Raw genomic sequence first — 19,303 nt, 5'->3', positions numbered from 1 at the left:
CAGCTTAAGGAGAGGGGTGTTTGCGACAGGACTGGTAAATCGCACAACTTTACATGGGTACGTGTACTGTTTCCCAGGCAAATTTAGCCTGCACAAAAAGCACCCGGGTACTTTGGCTTTGATGATTACTGCAAAACCTGTGGGTAAAAAAATACCCATGGAGTTTGCACCAGTATAGGCAGTTTGATTATTGCTCTGGTATGCATAATCATGCCTAATGCTACACGGGTTTAAATTAGCTCTGAATGCTATCTACAGCAGGTCAGCAGAACAAAGCTGTACGGCAAAATGGACTAAAATAACATGGATTCAGCATTTTCTATTGTGGTATCTGGATTTTGCTCTGTATTGCAAAGCCACTTTCCTCAGTTCCTGGGGTGGACCCTTTACACCTCTTCCTTTGTCTTCATCGGATCAGAGAGAGGAGCAAAGAAAAGGAAAACTGTCACTATAGTAGCTCACAATGCAGCATGCAGTAGATACATAAAGAAGCTAAATCTGTACATGAAACAAAGCACTATTAGGGTTGAGGTCTAACAATTTGAGATAACCGATCTAGCATAACGTGAGCCATACTTCTACTTGCAAATGATTACAGAACAGGATCTTATGACTCGTTCCATGGCCCTGTTAATAAGTTATAGACCTGAGTCTTCTTAGCTATTGCAGAAAGAGTACATATTATGAGTGGTTGCATGTCTGAGCAGATAAGAAAAAAGGTGCCCTCAAGTTCTCACAAACTTTAGTATCTTTAAGAGGTACTATGCTCTAGAAGTTAAATTCATGGTACAGTTTGCATAAATGAAATAACAGTATTCAGATATGCATGAGTGCAGGGTGTATTATAGTGTGTGCTTCGGAGAGTATTTAATCTTTTGCATGTTTTTATAGTCTCTGTGTACCTCCTCTAAGTCCTAAAGCACCTTCTTTGTTCATCAGCTCTTATTCCAAAGACAGCCGGTTGCCAATCATTTGCAGAGAAGAAACATCTCAGGATGAAAGTTACGATGAGAATTTAAATGAAGATGTAGATGACAGTAGTGAACCAAGCTTCCTCTCCACTGAAATGTGAGCACTTATGAACCTTTGTCAATAAATAGATAGAGGGATGAATTTACACACACATAAAACACTATCAGGCCGACACAGAAAAACGAGAGGGAGAGCTGGCAAGCGCCCGCTCAGGCCACTCTCCTGGGCGTGCGATTCAGGAGGGTGGCCTATGCAAATTAGGGCCCGCGGTAAAAGGAGGCGCTAGGGACACTAGCGCGTCCCTAGCACCTCCTTTTTGACAGGAGCGGCGGCTGTCAGCGGGTTTGACAGCCGACGCTCAATTTTGCCGGTGTCGGTTCTCAAACCCGCTGACAGCCACAGGTTCGGAAAACGGACGCCGGCATAATTGAGCATCCGTCTTCTGACCCGCGGGCCAATTTTTAATTTTTTTCTTTTAATTTTTACTTTTTTTTTTTACTTTTGGGGCCTCCAACTTAATATCGCTATGATATTAAGTCAGAGGGTGTACAGAAAAGCAGTTTTTTCTACTTTTCTGTACACTTCCCCGGCGCCGGCAAAAATTAACGCCAGCCTTTGGGCAGGCATTAATTTTTGAAAGTAAAATGTGCGACTTGGCTGCACATTTTACTTTCTGTATCACGCAGGAATAACTAATAGCGCCCGCAACATGCATTTGCATGTTGCGGGCGCTATTAGTTTTGAGGGGGTGGACGTGTGTTTTCGATGCGCTATTACCCCTTACTGTATAAGGGGTAAAGCTACCGCATCGAAAACGCGCGTCCAAACCTGGGCTAATAGTGCGCTCCACCGGAGCACTGTTAGCTATGAGGGTAATAGTCACTGGCCGGATAGCAAAGTTAGCTGAATAAATTTATCTGGATAACTTGAGGGATATTCAGTGATGCAACCATACTATTGATATAGCATAGAGATGTGAATCGTGTGATCGATCGTCTTAACGATCGATTTTGGCTGGGGGGGGAGGGAATCTGATCGTCGTGGTTTTGTTTTTTTTAAAATCGTTTAAATCGTAAATCGGGGGAGGGCGGGAAAACCGGCACACTAAAACAACCCTAAAACCCACCCCGACCCTTTAAAATAAATCCCCCACCCTCCTGAACCCCCCCAAAATGTTTTAAATTACCTGGGGTCCAGTGGGGGGGGTCCCAGTGTGATCTTCCACTCTCGGGCCACGGCTGTGTTAATAGAAATGGCGACGGCGCCATTTTGGTTCCTGTCCCCCGACGTCACAAGCGCAGGAGATCACTCCCAGACCCCCGCTGGACCCCCAGGGACTTTTGGCCAGCTTGGGGGGGCCTCCTGACCCCCACAAGACTTGCCAAAAGTCCTGCGGGGGTCCAGGAGCGACCTCCTGCACTCGGGCCGCATTGCAAAATGGCGCCGGCCATACAGCCATACGGCCGGTGCCATTTTGCAATACAGCAATACGGCCATACGGCCGGCGCCATTTTGCAATACAGCCCGAGTGCAGGAGGTCGCTCCCGGACCCCCGCTGGACTTTTGGCAAGTCTTGTGGGGGTCAGGAGGCCCCCCCAAGCTGGCCAAAAGTCCCTGGGGGTCCAGCGGGGGTCTGGGAGCGATCTCCTGCGCTCGTGACGTCAGGGGACTGGAACCAAAATGGCGCCGGTGCTACCTTTGCCCTGTCATATGACAGGGCAAAGGTAGCACCGGCGCCATTTCTATTAACGCAGCCGTGGCCCGAGAGTGGAAGATCACACTGGGACCCCCCCCACTGGACCCCAGGTAATTTAAACATTTTGGGGGGGTTCGGGAGGGTGGGGGATTTATTTTAAAGGGTCGGGGTGAGTTTTAGGGTTGTTTTAGTGTGCCGGTTTTCCCGCCCTCCCCCTTCCCCTCCCCCCTCCCCCGATTTACGATTTTTGACGATAAATCGGGGGAATTCCTATTGTATCGCGCCTCTAACGATTTTTGACGATTTAAAATATATCGGACGATATTTTAAATCGTCAAAAAACGATTCACATCCCTAATATAGCAGGCTATCTTAAAGATAGATGGAAAGTTTATCTAGCTATCTTTAGGTCTACTCTATGTTACAACTAGAGTTAGACAGATAATTTATCCAGCTAACATAACTCTGCCCTGGAATGCCACCAGAATGCCCCTACATTATCAGGCTAACCTTTAGTCAGATAATGAGTTATCCATCTAAACCTCAGCTGGTTAAGTGGGAGAAATATTGAAAAGTCGACTTTTAGCCAGAGAACTTGTGAGTTATTCAGTTAAATGCCACTGAATATTGACCCCTATAAATATGTTTTATGTGTATAATAGATAGATAGATAGATATAATATTTACAGTGGACCCTCGAGTTACAACCGGCTTGACATACAAACAACTTGTATTACAACCAAAATTTTAGTTTTGAGTTACAACCAAAGTCTTGAGTTACAACCTGAATGCCGGCCAAGGCCATGTGTATCCGCTCATGCGTGCAGTTGCTTCTAATTGGGCATTTTTTCCTGTCAATCGCGTTTATTTGGGCTTGGTAGGTGGGACTTCTACTCTGCTGTTGCAGTGATTGGCTGCTGCTGCCGATGAGGCCTGTCCATCTCAGGCGCACCCAGAGCTGCAAATGTTCACAGGAGCAAATAGGCAGACCCGGTACGGCATTGCAGCAAGCAACAGCATCATTGGTGACCAAGGAAGCTTCTGTGCAGCAGCAGAAAGGGAGTGTAGCACTCAGCTGGCTACAGCAAGGTATCAGGAGGGGAGGAATGAGTATGCTGGGAGGGGGAAATGAGTGTTTGGGGGCCAGAGATGTGCTCTGTGGGGGTGGGGAGGGGGGAATCCTCCCCCTCCTCCCTTCCTGCAAGCCAAAGATGTCAACTTGAATGGTGAGTTCAGTATGAAATTGTTGTTTCTGGTAAGCTAGGCACATTTTATAACTTTTTGGTGAGAGCACCAGGAAAATTATAGGTGTTTCTGGTAATTACGCACATTATACAACCCTTTGTTATTATGAAAATGTTAGGTAAGGGGTGCTTTCGGAGGTTCGGAACGCATTATGGGTATTTCCATTATTCCTTATGGAAAAAATTGTCTTGACTTACAACCAACTTGAGTTACAACCAGCCCTCTGGAACAAATTGAGTTCATAAGTCAAGGGTCCACTGTATATGTAATGTCCATATTCAGTTTTCTGTTCTGAGGATGGACTGGAGTCTTAGATGCCAGCCATTTTCATCTTTGTTTTCTGCAGCTGAAATTTTGTATCCATTTCTTCTTACTGCCATCAGTCTTCCTGGTCTTCTCTCTTCCATTGAGCCTCTTACTCTTCCTGATGCAATTGCATGCAGATCTGCTGGATTTTGGCCAATGTGACATCAGGCCCTGCCAGTTCCCAAGCCTGTGCCATTATGGGGTCTGGTCTCCCGCCAAGAGTGGAACTCAGGATGTTCAGAAGTTCCTGGTCACTGTGGACATCCAGATACTATGGGGTTTGGACAAGCATGCTGATTAATGCTGTCCACCATTGGCATGCAGATGTCTGCCATAATCATGCTGTTGAACTCTATGAGCATGCAGCTAATCTCCTAACTCTACCAAAAAAAAATTGAATGGAACCCTGTTGCTGTTCCAGTTGTTCACTGCCCTGTGTCCAGTGATTGCTGACCTCTCAACAGTGAGGTTCCAATAATTAGAAAAGCAGTCCAAGTGCCTGTAACTAAAAACTCACCTGAGCTAAAAAATTCAAACTTATCCCTATCAATTAAAAAGCAGAATGAAAACAAAAAACAAACTTTGAAATGTTTGTATGTTAATGCCAGAAGTCTAAGAAGTAAGATGGGAGAATTAGAATGTATAGCAGTGAATGATGACATAGACTTAATTGGCATCTCAGAGACATGGTGGAAAGAGGATAACCAATGGGACAGTGCTATACCGGGGTACAAATTATATCGCAATGACAGAGAGGAGCACTCGGGAGGAGGTGTGGCGCTTTATGTCCGGGATGGCATACAGTCCAACAGGATAAACATCCTGCATGAGACTAAATACAAAATTGAATCTTTATGGGTAGAAATCCTTTGTGTGTCGGGGAAGACTATAGTGATAGGGGTATTCTACCATCCACCTGGTCAAGATGGTGAGACGGACAGTGAAATGCTAAGAGAAATTAGGGAAACTAACCAAATTGGTAGTGCAGTAATAATGGGAGACTTCAGTTACCCCAATATTGACTGGGTAAATGTATCATCGGGTCACGCTAGAGAGATAAAGTTCCTGGATGGAATAAATGATAGCTTTATGGAGCAATTGGTTCAGGAACCGACGAGAGAGGGAGCAATTTTAGATCTAATTCTCAGTGGAGCACAGGACTTGGTGAGAGAGGTAACGGTGGTGGGGCTGCTTGGCAATAGTGATCATAATATGATCAAATTTGATTTAATGACTGGAAGAGGATCAGTGTGCAAATCCACAGCTCTCGTGCTAAACTTTCAAAAAGGAAACTTTGATAAAATGAGAAAAATTGTTAGAAAAAAACTGAAAGTAGCAGCTACAAAAGTAAAAAATGTCCAAGAGGCGTGGTCATTGTTAAAAAATACCATTCTAGAAGCACAGTCCAGATGTATTCCACACATTAAGAAAGGTGGAAAGAAGGCAAAATGATTACCGGCATGGTTAAAAGGGGAGGTGAAAGAAGCTATTTTAGCCAAAAGATCTTCATTCAAAAATTGGAAGAAGGATCCAACAGAAGAAAATAGGATAAAGCATAAACGTTGGCAAGTTAAATGTAAAACATTGATAAGACAGGCTAAGAGAGAATTTGAAAAGAAGTTAGCTGTAGAGGCAAAAACTCACAGTAAAAACTTTTTAAAATATATCCGAAGCAGAAAGCCTGTGAGGGAGTCAATTGGACTGTTAGATGATCGAGGGGTTAAAGGGGCACTTAGAGAAGATAAGGCCATCGCGGAAAGATTAAATTATTTCTTTGCTTCGGTGTTTACTGAAGAGGATGTTGGGGAGGTACCCGTAATGGAGAAGGTTTTCATGGGTAAAGATTCAGATGGACTGAATCAAATCACGGTGAACCTAGAAGATGTGGTAGGCCTGCTTGACAAACTGAAGAGTAGTAAATCACCCGGACCGGATGGTATACACCCCAGAGTTCTGAAGGAACTAAAAAATGAAATTTCAGACCTATTAAAATCATCCATTGTACCTGAAGACTGGAGGATAGCAAATGCAACCCCAATATATAAAAAGGGCTCCAGGGGCAATCCGGGAAACTACAGACCACATAGCCTGACTTCAGTGCCAGGAAAAATAGTGGAAAGTGTTCTAAACATCAAAATCATAGAACATATAGAAAGACATGGTTTAATGGAACAAAGACAGCATGGCTTTACCCAGGGCAAGTTTTGCCTGTCAAATCTGCTTCACTTTTTTGAAGGAGTTAATAAACATGTGGATAAAGGTGAACCGGTAGATATAGTATACTTGGATTTTCAGAAGGCGTTTGACAAAGTTCCTCATGAGAGGCTTCTAGGAAAAGTAAAAAGTCATGGGATAGGTGGCGATGTCCTTTCATGGATTGCAAACTGGCTAAAAGACAGGAAACAGAGAGTAGGATTAAATGGACAATTTTCTCAGTGGAAGGGAGTGGACAGTGGAGTGCCTCAGGGATCTGTATTGGGACCCTTACTTTTCAATATATTTATAAATGATCTGGAAAGAAATACGACGAGTGAGATAATCAAATTTGCAGATGACACAAAATTGTTCAGAGTAGTTAAATCACAAGCAGATTGTGATAAATTGCAGGAAGACCTTGTGAGACTGGAAAATTGGGCATCCAAATGGCAGATGAAATTTAATGTGGATAAGTGCAAGGTGATGCATATAGGGAAAAATAACCCATGCTATAATTACACAATGTTGGGTTCCATATTAGGTGCTACAACCCAAGAAAGAGATCTAGGTGTCATAGTGGATAACACATTGAAATCGTCGGTTCAGTGTGCTGCGGCAGTCAAAAAAGCAAACAGAATGTTGGGAATTATTAGAAAGGGAATGGTGAATAAAACAGAAAATGTCATAATGCCTCTGTATCGCTCCATGGTGAGACCGCACCTTGAATACTGTGTACAATTCTGGTCACCGCATCTCAAAAAAGATATAATTGCGATGGAGAAGGTACAGAGAAGGGCTACCAAAATGATAAGGGGAATGGAACAACTTCCCTACGAGGAAAGACTAAAGAGGTTAGGACTTTTCAGCTTGGAGAAGAGACGACTGAGGGGGGATATGATAGAGGTGTTTAAAATCATGAGAGGTCTAGAATGGGTAGATGTGAATCGGTTATTTACTCTTTCGGATAGTAGAAAGACTAGGGGGCACTCCATGAAGTTAGCATGGGGCACATTTAAAACTAATCGGAGAAAGTTCTTTTTTACTCAACGCACAATTAAACTCTGGAATTTGTTACCAGAGGATGTGGTCAGTGCAGTTAGTATAGCTGTGTTTAAAAAAGGATTGGATAAGTTCTTGGAGGAGAAGTCCATTACCTGCTATTAAGTTCACTTAGAGAATAGCCACTGACATTAGCAATGGTAACATGGAATAGACTTAGTTTTTGGGTACTTGCCAGGTTCTTATGGCCTGGATTGGCCACTGTTGGAAACAGGATGCTGGGCTTGATGGACCCTTGGTCTGACCCAGTATGGCATTTTCTTATGTTCTTATCACTTTGAACCACACACTAGAGAACAAGGTCTGCCATGTAACGCCTTAGCACTATCCCTTACACTCAAGGTTAATCCTTTGGCCACTTAGAGAATCCTGCCAAGCACTGCCCAGGCCCACCTACACTTGTGTACATGCCCCTGTATTAACAGCCTCCCATCCACCAATTGGCTTCCCACTTGCATCTGGGTAAGTACTCACAAGTTATCCCCTGATGGTTTTTAGAGATACTGAGACCCCAAACAATCCAAGTTCTCCACAGTTCCTAGAAATATACCCATAGACCAAATTCAGAACATACTGAGGCCAATATTCAAAGTCACTTTTCTGGATATCTCACACATTATCCAGCTAAATGGTGAGTTGTTTTAACTATCCCCAGTACTTATCCAGCTAACCTTTAGACAGATAATTTGTTATCCTGCTAAAATTTAGACAAAGGGGTGTTGTGCCTGTCGGTCGCAGACAACTGCGACCTCTGCTGTTCACTTCTCTTTTCCCTGCACCAGCGATTCTCAGAGCCATGGCAGCCTCAGCCTGCAAATACCGCCTTCCCCGGCGTCCCCATCCACCATCTTGAATCAGGGATTACATAGGGCATGCGTGCGCGCCAGGCCCTCTCTTATTCACGTCATGGCGGGAACCTCGGGGGCGTCCCCTCCGCAATGCGTCACCCGCCAGTGTATTTAATCCATCCAGCCTATGCTTCCTACTAGTTAGCAAGGACTTCCTTCCTGCTTATTCCACGCCTCTTGGAGATGCTTCGCTTTACTACCCTGAACTGGTTCCTGAACTCCTGGACTTAGAACGCTTTAGGTACCCGCTCCTCGGGGGCCTTGTCACGTTCTGGCTATCCGCTCCTCGGAGGGCCTTCCTGCCTGGAGATTCCATCTTTCCTGGTTTGGTATCCTGCCTAGTTCAGCCTTGTGAGTACGCTTCTCATTTCTACCACCTTGTCTTGGGCAACTACCGTGCTCATCTCAGCTACCTTCTTCTACACTTTGGCGTGAGTACCGTCATCTACCTTGCTCTGCTGACCTCCTGCACCTCTCTGAACTACTACTCACTGATTCTCGGCGTACCCCGCGCTGCGTGCCACTACCCGGGATATCATCATTGAGCAACCCTACTACTCTGGACTGTGTCTTCATTCTACTCTGGGGGTATTACCCATGTTCCAGTCTAATAAAGTCTCTTAATTCTGTGTCTGTCTCAGCTGAGGCCACGCCTATCGAAGTGAGTCCTCACAGGGCTCCTCCCTGTGGGTGGAGTCAGCTCTCACTACAATCCAGGATCCACAACCATACCAGATTATAATAACGGGCATTTTAGGGGCATTCTGGTATGGGCTTGAGTTAGCCAAATAACTTATCTGGCTAACTCCGATATTAGAAGTTAGCCAAATAAGTTTTTCCACTAACTCTAAACTTATCTAGAAACAGTCTAAAGTTATCTGGCCTTGTGTGGATGGATAACTTTAGTCTTAACCAGCTGTATTCAAAAGAATATAGCTGGTTAAGTAACTATAGGCTTTCTAAAAAAAACTGGTAGAAGAGATGACTGAGGGGGGAGATGATAGAGGTCTACAAAATCATGAAAGGACTTGAACAAGTTAATGTAAATTGGTTACTTACTCTCTCAGATAATAGAAGGACCAAGGGGCACTCCATGAAATTAGCAAGTAGCTCATTTAAAACAAATCAAAGAAAATTCTTTTTTACTCACCTCATTGTTGAGCTCTGGAATTCATTGCCAGAGGATGTGGTTATAGAAGTTAGTGTAACTGGGTTTAAAAAACGTTTGGATAAGTTCCTAGAGGATAAATCCATAAACTGCTATTAATTAATTAATAAGCAATAGTCGCTTGAGATCTATTTAATGTTTGCGTACTTGCCAGGTACTTGTGACTTGGATCGGCCACTGCTGAAAACAGGATACTGGGCTTGATGGAGCCTTCGTCTGACCCAGTTTGGCATATCTAATGTTCTTATGTTGGTATGCACAGGCCTAGTGGCCCAAAACTGATCCACTTAATGTAAAAAAGAGAGATCTATTGGATTGTACCCCTACCCCCAAACACCTCCAAGTGCACTGCCCCCCTTTGTTGTCAAAGTCGTTAAAGATGTCCTCATTCTCTCTCTCATTCCCATCCCTATCCTAGCCCTCCCACCTACCTAGTACCTATTAAAGCTATTAGAGCAGTGGGCAATGAACCAGGGAGACCAAGGTTGAAGTCCTACTGTTGCTCCTTGTGATCTTGGGCAAGTCGCTTTAACCTTGTCTGCATAAGTTTAGAATCCTTTACCAATACTACATGTTATGATGAAAAGGGATATCTTATCCTGGGACACCGTAAGCATTCCATAGTCCAGTCTGACATCATGTTTACTAATACAGTTCTGAACTTACTGTCTGAATCAGTTCGGCAACTGAACATCTCTGATTGCTTGATCTGTTCACCTTTGCATCTCTCTATGAATTCTGGTTTAATTTCTTTAGCTAATCACCCTATTCCCCTTGTAGCCACTGTACAGTCTGCCATGCCCTGGTATGGTGCAAACACTCCAAAGCTAGTATTGTCTGTGCACCCGTAACTCCATATCCAATCCTCAAAACCTTCAAAGAAAGATTTGAAAACCTGGCTTTTCACCAGAGCCTACTCAAATTCACTCAATTGACCACACGACCAAACACTACACAACCCAACATCATGAAGATTTCTCCATCTCTCGATCAACAAAAATGCACCATGAAGAATTCTCCATCTCCCAACTAACAAAAACAACGTCCACCTTCTGAATCTCTAAGACACTGTGAAACTAACCTCATATCGTAATTCTAGCAACCTATTATGTATTTCCTGCTGTTACAGACCTAACTATATCACCACCACCCTCCCTTCCACCTTATTTATCAACCCCAGCCTATGCCTTTATTAGAACACACTGTAAGGGATAATTAACCCACAAATCCCAAGACAATAAGCTACGATAATGTTTATATAATCTTTGTTTTTCACGATTACTGTAAACCGTTCTGATGGTGAAACCGAATGTCAGTATACAAAACACCTTAAATAAATATCCTGTCACTGCATGCATACATTTTTCAGATATTACCACTCCTTCTCTTGCTTATCCTTCTTCTTGCTCAGTTCTCTATTTCTTACCCCATCGCTATGCTCATAAGCTCTTCCCTCTTCCTTCTCATATGTGGGTAGGTTCCACTGTTATTTCAGGTCCTAACTGCACTTCTCCTGTAAGAAACAGTTTTGAGTCTTACTTCTGGTTTCTCCATCTTTCTAACACATTGTATAACTGTCTCCTGAAGGCCAGATCTGATTATAATTTTACAACCTCCATTGAATCAGGTAAAAACTTAGGGGCAGATTTTAAAAGGCCTGCACATGTAAATCCTGGGGTTTACGCGTGTGGCTGGGCCTTGTGCGTGCCGCACAAATTTTCAAAGGGGCTCGGCCATTCGTGTAAACGCCGGAACGTGCACAAGTGCCGGGCCTCTTCAAAGGGGCGGGCCAGGGGGCGGGGAGGAGTGAGGTGGGCCTGGATAGCGCCATTGTAAGCTGTCTTGATGAATCTCGCCCCGGCAGCTGGCCGGTACAGGCAGTTTACTTCAGCTCCGGGCCTGAAGTAAGTTGCGAAACAAAAATCAAATAGCTAGATCAGTAGGGCTTAGGGGGTGGGGAGGAGAGAGGAAGAGGGAGGAAGTTTAGGTAGAGGGATAGGGAAGAAGGGAGCGGACTGGGAGGGAACTGGGGAAGGCCCGATTGCATCGCTGCGTGGAAATTTCAAAGGTTGAGCACGCCACCCGCACTTGTGCACGCGAATTGTAAAATCTGGCGCATATGTGCACTCAGCCATCCAATTTTATAACATATACGTGCATGTTATAAAATCAGCATATCCATGTGCGCGCACCGGGAACCGCACACCTCCAGAGGCCCTTGGCACATCCCTAAGGAATACCCCAAGTACTTTATTTCAGCTTTCCCCAGAGCATATTTGTTAGGGTTTGCTATCAGTGTTACGAAAATAAAACTTCATGATTTTCCCTATATCTTTCTGGCTAACAAAAGAAGCCAAAAGAGTACGATGTTCAATCACTTTAGGTTCCAAGGTTTCTAAAAGAGCCATCATTGAAAAGATCTGCACCAGCCGGAGACTGACCAGATATAAGTGCAGTTGGACGAGGGAAGGTAGGAAGGAAGAAGGCTTTATTGATAGAAGAAACTTGGTCTTCAGGAATGAACAAAATTTCAAGAAAATACTTTCTCAAAGTAAAGAAGGGAAACTCCCCCATAATTTTGGGGAAGTTAACAAATCTTAAATTGAAATGCCTTTTTCAGTTTTCAGTCACTTCTATCCTGCAAGATAAAGAAAAACTGTCTTTTGCAACCGAAACATCAAAAGAGCGAATATCTTTAATGTCAGGCTCCATAGACTAGCTTTTAGTGTGAATACCCATTATCTGTGCATCATGGTTTTTAACTGCAGGCTCTAGATGTGTGGATAGTGAATCAACCTTAGCAATGCATTCCTTTATGGAGATGCCAACACTTGCCGTCAGCTCCCATAATGCCTCCAAAGTTACTAGTACGGCTGGCTTAACTGGGGATAGTTGACACTCATCCAGAAGAGAGAGTTGGCATGTTTGGAGAGATAGCGTCTGAAGATTCCCCACATCAATGCCACTCACAGACAGGAAGTTAGAAGAAAATAATAATTAAACAGCTTTATCCATGCTTCCCCGCTCTCACAGCAGGTCCTCTCTGCCTCCAACGCAGCTGTGAGGTCATCCTCTCTCAGCCGTAGGAAGAAGCACATCCAGGGAGCTGAGGGAAACGTCTTCCCCGGCGAATGCAACGCTCCCTCGATGCAGCTCGCAACGGGGAAATCCCCCCTCCCCCCCAGTCATCGCAGCTCCGGAGGACATGAAGGAGGTAATCAATTGCTGAATATCCAAGGTGAGGGGATAAAGGGAAAGACTTTCACTTTTCCTTTCCTTTTTGGCAGCATTAAGGAAACAATAAACAAGAAACCGAGGAAGGATAAAAAGCAGCCTTAAACGTCCTCACTTGATGCCACCATCTTGTCCCTCTCTGCCTCCCAAACCTTTTCTGAAGATAACTATATTCATCTAGATATGCCACCACATATTCTTTATAATCCAGGTAGAGCATTGCGCTCTGCACAGAGGGGCTTGTTGGGTGTCCCCCAACAAGCAGGCGAGACTAATGGACACAAGGAAGCGGGCATTCTCTATTACAGCACCGGTGCTGGGGAACACTTTGCCCCAGAAATTCCACCTGATGGACGGTCACAAAACTTTTAGGAAAATGGCCAAGACTTTCCTATAGCCTGTTCTCCTATCAGCAGAGGACAGCTGCAGTTATCTAGGTTTGATTACTGATTTTGTATTCAGTGTTTTTGTCTGTTTCCTATTGATTGAATTATGAATGTTGACTTGTATGCTGTCTAGGGCCTTGGTTTGGTTTAAGTGGCCCATAAATAAATAAATTAAACATAAATGGGTTCTCAGAACAGGTTGATGGGACACTGAAACAAGGCTGAAATCCTATATAAGTGTAGCCCCCTAATTCAGTGTGCAGGGACACACTCTGTTCCGAGGCTAAGTCCAAGTTCACTTTCACCAATCCTTTCAACTCTGGGGCATAGGTTCTTCGAGTGGGGGAGGATAAACCTCCAGGGCCCAAGATATAGCAAGGAGGAAATAAAGTCTCTTTCTCGTTCATCTCTCTCTTTTTTACTCTCAGGTGTACTCACTTTTAGCTGGCTTCGTTCTATACTCAGCCTCTAAACCTAACACCAAAGGACTCACAGGACACTCGTGAGGGGTGTTCCGAAAAGCTTTACCGCAACCAAATCTTCCAAACAAATCACAGGAACCTTCTTATTTAATCTTCCATATCCAGTTGTGAAAAAAAAACCAGCCTCATTCCAAGTCCTGTATGTGAATGCCATTCAGAATGGCAAGGCACTAGGATAGCCTTTTCTTCAGGTGATGGAAACCAGGACCCTAGTGGCGGTACTACGTCTCCTGGCTCTCCTTTGTCTCCTGAGGACCTCTCTGGTAGAGTGTCCCAAAAGCAACAAATACTGTCCTCCTCAGCTTCGTCTCCTGTGCAGGAATGTTGGAAAAAAGATCCTCCCAACAGAACTAAACCAATAAAGTATTTTCCGAAAATACAATTCAATTCTCTGATAGTAAGATATTGCTGTAACCTCCTTGTATGGTAGGCAGGGAACCATAGCTCTTTTCCAGACCTCCTCCATCCTTTCAGAGGCAAGAACAGAGTCTATCCACAAAAACAAAACTCCACAACAATCTGTTTCTCCTCTCTCTGAGACAACCCCTTCCAGACCAGTTGGGTGCTAGACAGGGATTTGCCTCTTCACCTCTTCCAGGTACCAGGCCTTGGAGCCTAATATTTAAGACTGGGGAAACTCCAAACAGCACACTCCTCACTTTTCAAGACTAACTGAAAACTCCCACACCGATTTCCTGCTCTGCCTGCTTTTATACAGGCAGGCCTGACCAATCCAAGCAGCCTCATTGTAGGTGCTTGTCAGGGATGGTCTTCCCCACCTCATTCCTACATCCTAACCCATGGCCTGAGCTAGGGACAAATAACAGTGGAGACCTAGGGAGTCTCTACATAAGCCAAAGAGCATTATTGGAAACTAATATAATACCAATGAAGTGAACAAAGCCATTGGGGGTATAGGCTGTGCCATCAGGGGAATTTGCTAATACCCTTTCACTAGCTCTAGAGTTGAGAAAAAAATTGATTAACCCTAAGCTCAACAACCCTGAGCATAGGGTAGATATCAAGCTTAGATAATTCTGACTTCCCTGAAATCAATACAGAATCTCACTGTGCCATCCAGTTTAGGGATCAGGATAACAGGGCTACATCATTCACTATTCTATTTCTCTTGTTATCCCCAACCTCAGCATGTTTTGTATCCCTTTCTATTTGCAGAGATCTGATATGACCAGGATCTAATTTTTATGTCTAGCTCTGTGTCAATATTGTGTTTAATAAGGGAAAAACATCATTGAAATGAGACATCATCTTCAGCTGAAGCCGTGGATCCCTTGTCAATTGCTCGTTTATAAAAACATCCAATGGTGCTGTTTATACTCCTTGAGGACATGACTCCATTCCTGTAAGAGGAGACTTAAGGATCTAAGAATGTATACCATGAGGAGAGGAGAGGCAGGAGGAAACAGTAGAGACATTCAAAGGTATAAATAGTGCACAAGAAGCAAATCTTTTTTCAGAGGAGAATGTGCTCTAGAGCAAGAGGTCATGATATGTGGCTCCAAGGGAAGGTGGGGGGGGGGGGGGGGGTAGACTCAGAAGAATTTCTTCACAGAAATGGCAAGCCCAGTCGAGGCAGCGGATATAAAAAAAAGTAACAGAATTCCAGAAAGCATCCAGGTATCTGTGTACAGATTGCAGAAGCAGGCAAAGAGCCTTCAGACCACATATGCCTGAGGGCCTGAACCCCTTGCTCTTCAGTCTAGATCCAAGGAAGAAGGCAGCAATGCAAAAGAAGCCAAGACCACAGGAATAGAAAGCCATCTGAGGTGTAAGGCCAAACAGTAAAGCAGACAAACACTGGAAGCACAGGAACAAGGTCCCAGTAGGCCATGACCAGGCACAGAGTCTTGGAAGGAAGATTTCAGAATTCCTTTGTTCCAGTGATGAATCCTTGCAGGGCCCGGATTTAAATATAGTGACCAACGAAGAGCATTTCCTGTCTGGGCCAATGAGATTTCCTTGGAAATCTGCCCTACGAGAACCAGAGAACACATATCTCCCTGGTTTCCACTGCTCCTGTGGCTCTCTGATGGAGTCCTGGATCTAGAGTTGCTGTTTCAAGATCTGTTGTTCCTGACAGGGATAAGCACAGAGGATCGCTGGTTGTGAAGAAGTGAGAGAAAAGCCAGAGATCAGCTAGGGTGTATGGCCCATCTGGTCTGCTTACTTTCACTCCTCATACAGTGCCATAGAGTGGTCCTTACATATTTCTCTTTTCAGTTTTATTGGATGAGGAGCAGGTTTTTCTGCATTTTCCTTCTTTATCCTTAGTTGGGCAGCTTCATAATCTACTTCTCTTTCACAAAAGAGGACCTCCAACAGCTCTTGCTACCTTTCAAGAGTATACACTGGGCTGTGGGCAGCAGTAGCATTACTCCACCATCTAGCTAGTAGATATGAAGTCAGGATTTGTGATTCTAATACCTCCCTCGGACCATTTACATATATGTAGCAAATCCTCCTGAACAAACCTTCCCAAAATGTCCAATCACTCCCAGAGCTCAAGGACATATTGGGACACATTTTGAGACTTTAGTACCCTGCTCTTCCCACATTTCCTTTACCAGGAATGCAAAGTAACTCAAGGATCAAAACAATAGCAGGAAGGGAAGAAGGCCCATCCCAGGCAAAACGAGTTCCGTAATGGGAGCAGCACTTCTTGCCTTGGGCTGGAGCCAGCACTTGCAAAGTCTATGAAATTGTGCTAGCGAGCACTTGGGTGGGTCCTCGCCTTGTAGTGCATCTGCCGCAACCTCTTGCTTTTGCCTGCTTTCTGTGAGGCACACTCATTTGTCTGTCCAAATATTCGGACAGAGACAGTGGTAGCTTAGGCTGGATTCACCAGGAGCTGGACGCATGTGCTGAGCTCCCGGCGGAGGTAAGGCATTTGGAGGTGGGTAGGGCAGGAGGGTTAGGTTTGGGCTTATGGGAGGATGGTGGGTTTCAGATACCTCCAAGATCTTTTTAGTGAATTCAGGGGGCGGGAAGGCTTTTCAGGCCTATAGACCTGCTGCCTTTTTTGGGATATTTTGGGGACCTTGGAAGAAGGGGGATCAAGCACAATGCCAACATTTGTTTCAGTGGGATGGATGGGGTACTGGTCTGGCAGGCCAGCTAGTTTTTGTTTTTAACTTTGGATTGCTAGTTAACCAGCAATATTATTTTAATTTAGATTCTGTCTTTGTACAGAAAGGCCTAACGAAAGGTTTGTCTTTCAGCTCCCTCAGGGTGCAGGTGTCAGCCTTGGGCTGCTTGTGGGGCAAGGTACATGGAGCTTTGGTGGTGCATCCAGATGGTACGGTTTCTCCACAGAGTGAAGCATTTGCATCCCTCCATACGTAAGGTGTGGCCTTCCTGGAGCCTTAATTTGGTCCTCAAGGGCATGTGTGAAGCTCCGTTTGAGCCTCTTAAGAGAGCCACTATGAAAGATTTGACTCTGAAGGTAGTTTTCTTGGTCGCAGTTTGTTCGGCCAGAAGAGTTTCTGAACTTCAAGCCCTATCATGTAGGGAACCCTTTTTGCGGATTTTGGATTATGGGGTTTCCCTGTGGACGTTTCCATCTTTTGTGACGAAGGTATTTTCAGCCTTTCACATAAGCCATGCAGTAGAGTTTCCGGCCTTTCCAAATCTAGAGATTGATACACCTCATGCCAAGGAATTAAGTCGCTTGGATGTGAGGAGGGCATTGTTACAGTATCTAGAAGCCACTATCAGTTTCAGGAAGTCGAATCACCTGTTTGTACTATGGAGTGGTGCAAAAAAGGGTCAAAAGGTGTCGAAGGTCATGATTGTGAATTGGTTGAAAGAGACTATTGGTGCTGCATAATATATCTGTCGCAGTCGTTCTATCCCGGAGAGGTTAAGGGCTCATTCTACCTATTCCCAGGCAGCCTCCTGGGCGGAATGTCAGCTCGTGTCGCCACAAGAGATTTGCAGGGCAGCTACTTGGAAGTCCTTACATACCTTTGCCAGGCACTACTGATTGGACGTCCAGGCCCTGGACGTCGGCAGTTTCGGTGAAAGTGTTATTCAAGTGCGAATCTCACAGTCCCACCCCGGTTAGGGAAGCCAGGAGTCTGAACTGATCTGAGTATGTACAGGGAAAGGAAAATTGGTTCTTATCTGCTAATTTTCTTTCCTGTAGTACCACAGATCAGTCCAGAGTCTCGTCCGGTAATGGAGAGGGGTTTTAGAGAGTCCGCTCGATCTGTCTTCTTTAATATTTTTTTTTATTTCTGAAGAATGGCACAGGTTTCTTATTAGTCCTTTTACGAATGTTTATAAATTGACTAGCAAATTTCCTTGTCCTCTGCTCGTTCTGGGGAATAAAGTAAAATTAATTGGTTGATTGTTTTTTGTTAAAGCGTTTTATGCTTGGGTACTAATTAATACTGAAGAGATGCAGGTGGCACACTGGGTTAAGAAGCAGTGCCTGCAAAACTTTATCTGTCTCCAAACCCAGGAGTCTGGACTGATCTGTGATACTACAAGAATGAAAATTAGCAGGTAAGAACCAATTTTCCTATAAGTGAACTTCACCCTGGAATATATCCGTATAAATTGCATCCAGTTAATGACTTAGCCAGATAAAATTTATCTGGATAAGTGGCCAAGATATTCAAATTTTGGGGTTTATCTGGGTAATTCAAAAAGTTATTTGAATAAACCCCTTTGAAATCAATCTAAGAAGTGAATAATTCAGTGACATAGCAAACAAAAATGTATGCAGGTAATGTTATGCATGTAACTTGTATCATATATTCGGCAGGATTTACGCATACAACTTGCCAGCTGAATATACTTGGATAAAGTTAGATCTGCTATTTTTCCAGACCAGGCATATGCTAGTAACTTTACCCGGAAAGTGCTGAATATGTGTGCACACCAGGTAAAGTTGAGTCCTTTCCCCAGAATGCCTTCATTGACATCCCTTTTTGTATGGATAAATTTTGTGGGCACAACATTTACGCATTTGGCAGAGGGAAATATTCAAAATACAGCTTTTGTGCATGTAACTCCAAAGTTATGCGCAAAAAAGCTTTTGAATATTGACTTCCTTCTCTCTTTAATGTTAAGTAGTTAGAGAACCTGTCTTATTAAAAAGCAGTCTATAGCAGTGTTTCTCAAGCCTGGACTACCTCATGATCAGTCTGGTTCTCAGGATATCCACAAGAAAATGAAATATTCATGCAAAAGATTTGTTTGTAACGGAGATAGCACATGCAAACCTGTCACATCCATATTCGATGTGGATATCCAGAAAACCAGACTAGTCGGGGGGGGAAGCTTGAGAAACATTGGCCTATATTAAGAACATAAGAAATTGCCATGCTGGGTCAGACCAAGGGTCCATCAAGCCCAGCATCCTGTTTCCAACAGTGGCCAAACCAGGCTACAAGAACCTGGCAAGTGCCCAAACACAAAAGATCCCATGTTACTGATGCCAGTAATAGCAGAGGCCATTCCCCAAATCGACTTGATTAATAGCATTTAATGGACTTCTCCTCCAAGAACTTATCCAAACCTTTTATAAACCCAGCTACACTAACTGCACTAACCACATCCTCTGGCAACAAATTCCAGAGCTTAATTGTGCGATGAGTGAAATAGAATTTTCTCCAATTAGTTTTAAATGTGCTACTTGCTAGTTTCATGGAGTGTCTCCTAGTCCTTCTAGTATCCAAAAGTGT

At 44.1% G+C, this 19,303-nt stretch overlaps 1 protein-coding gene across 18 annotated transcripts in view; it reads left to right on the top strand.

Moving 5' to 3' along the window:
- The window catches only part of CACNA1C (calcium voltage-gated channel subunit alpha1 C), a 1,539,476-nt gene that overhangs the window by 1,494,907 nt on the left and 25,266 nt on the right, over positions 1-19,303 (top strand). For all 18 annotated transcript variants that reach the window (XM_029599882.1, XM_029599881.1, XM_029599874.1 and 15 more), the window contains one exon: positions 940-1,068. In XM_029599882.1, coding sequence (XP_029455742.1) covers positions 940-1,068 — 129 coding nt within the window. The remainder of the gene's footprint in view (positions 1-939; positions 1,069-19,303) is intronic.

Source organism: Rhinatrema bivittatum, chromosome 4, assembly GCF_901001135.1.
Source record: "Rhinatrema bivittatum chromosome 4, aRhiBiv1.1, whole genome shotgun sequence".
NCBI classification, from domain to species: Eukaryota; Metazoa; Chordata; class Amphibia; order Gymnophiona; family Rhinatrematidae; genus Rhinatrema; species Rhinatrema bivittatum.
This window is presented reverse-complemented; position numbering and strand designations above follow the sequence as displayed.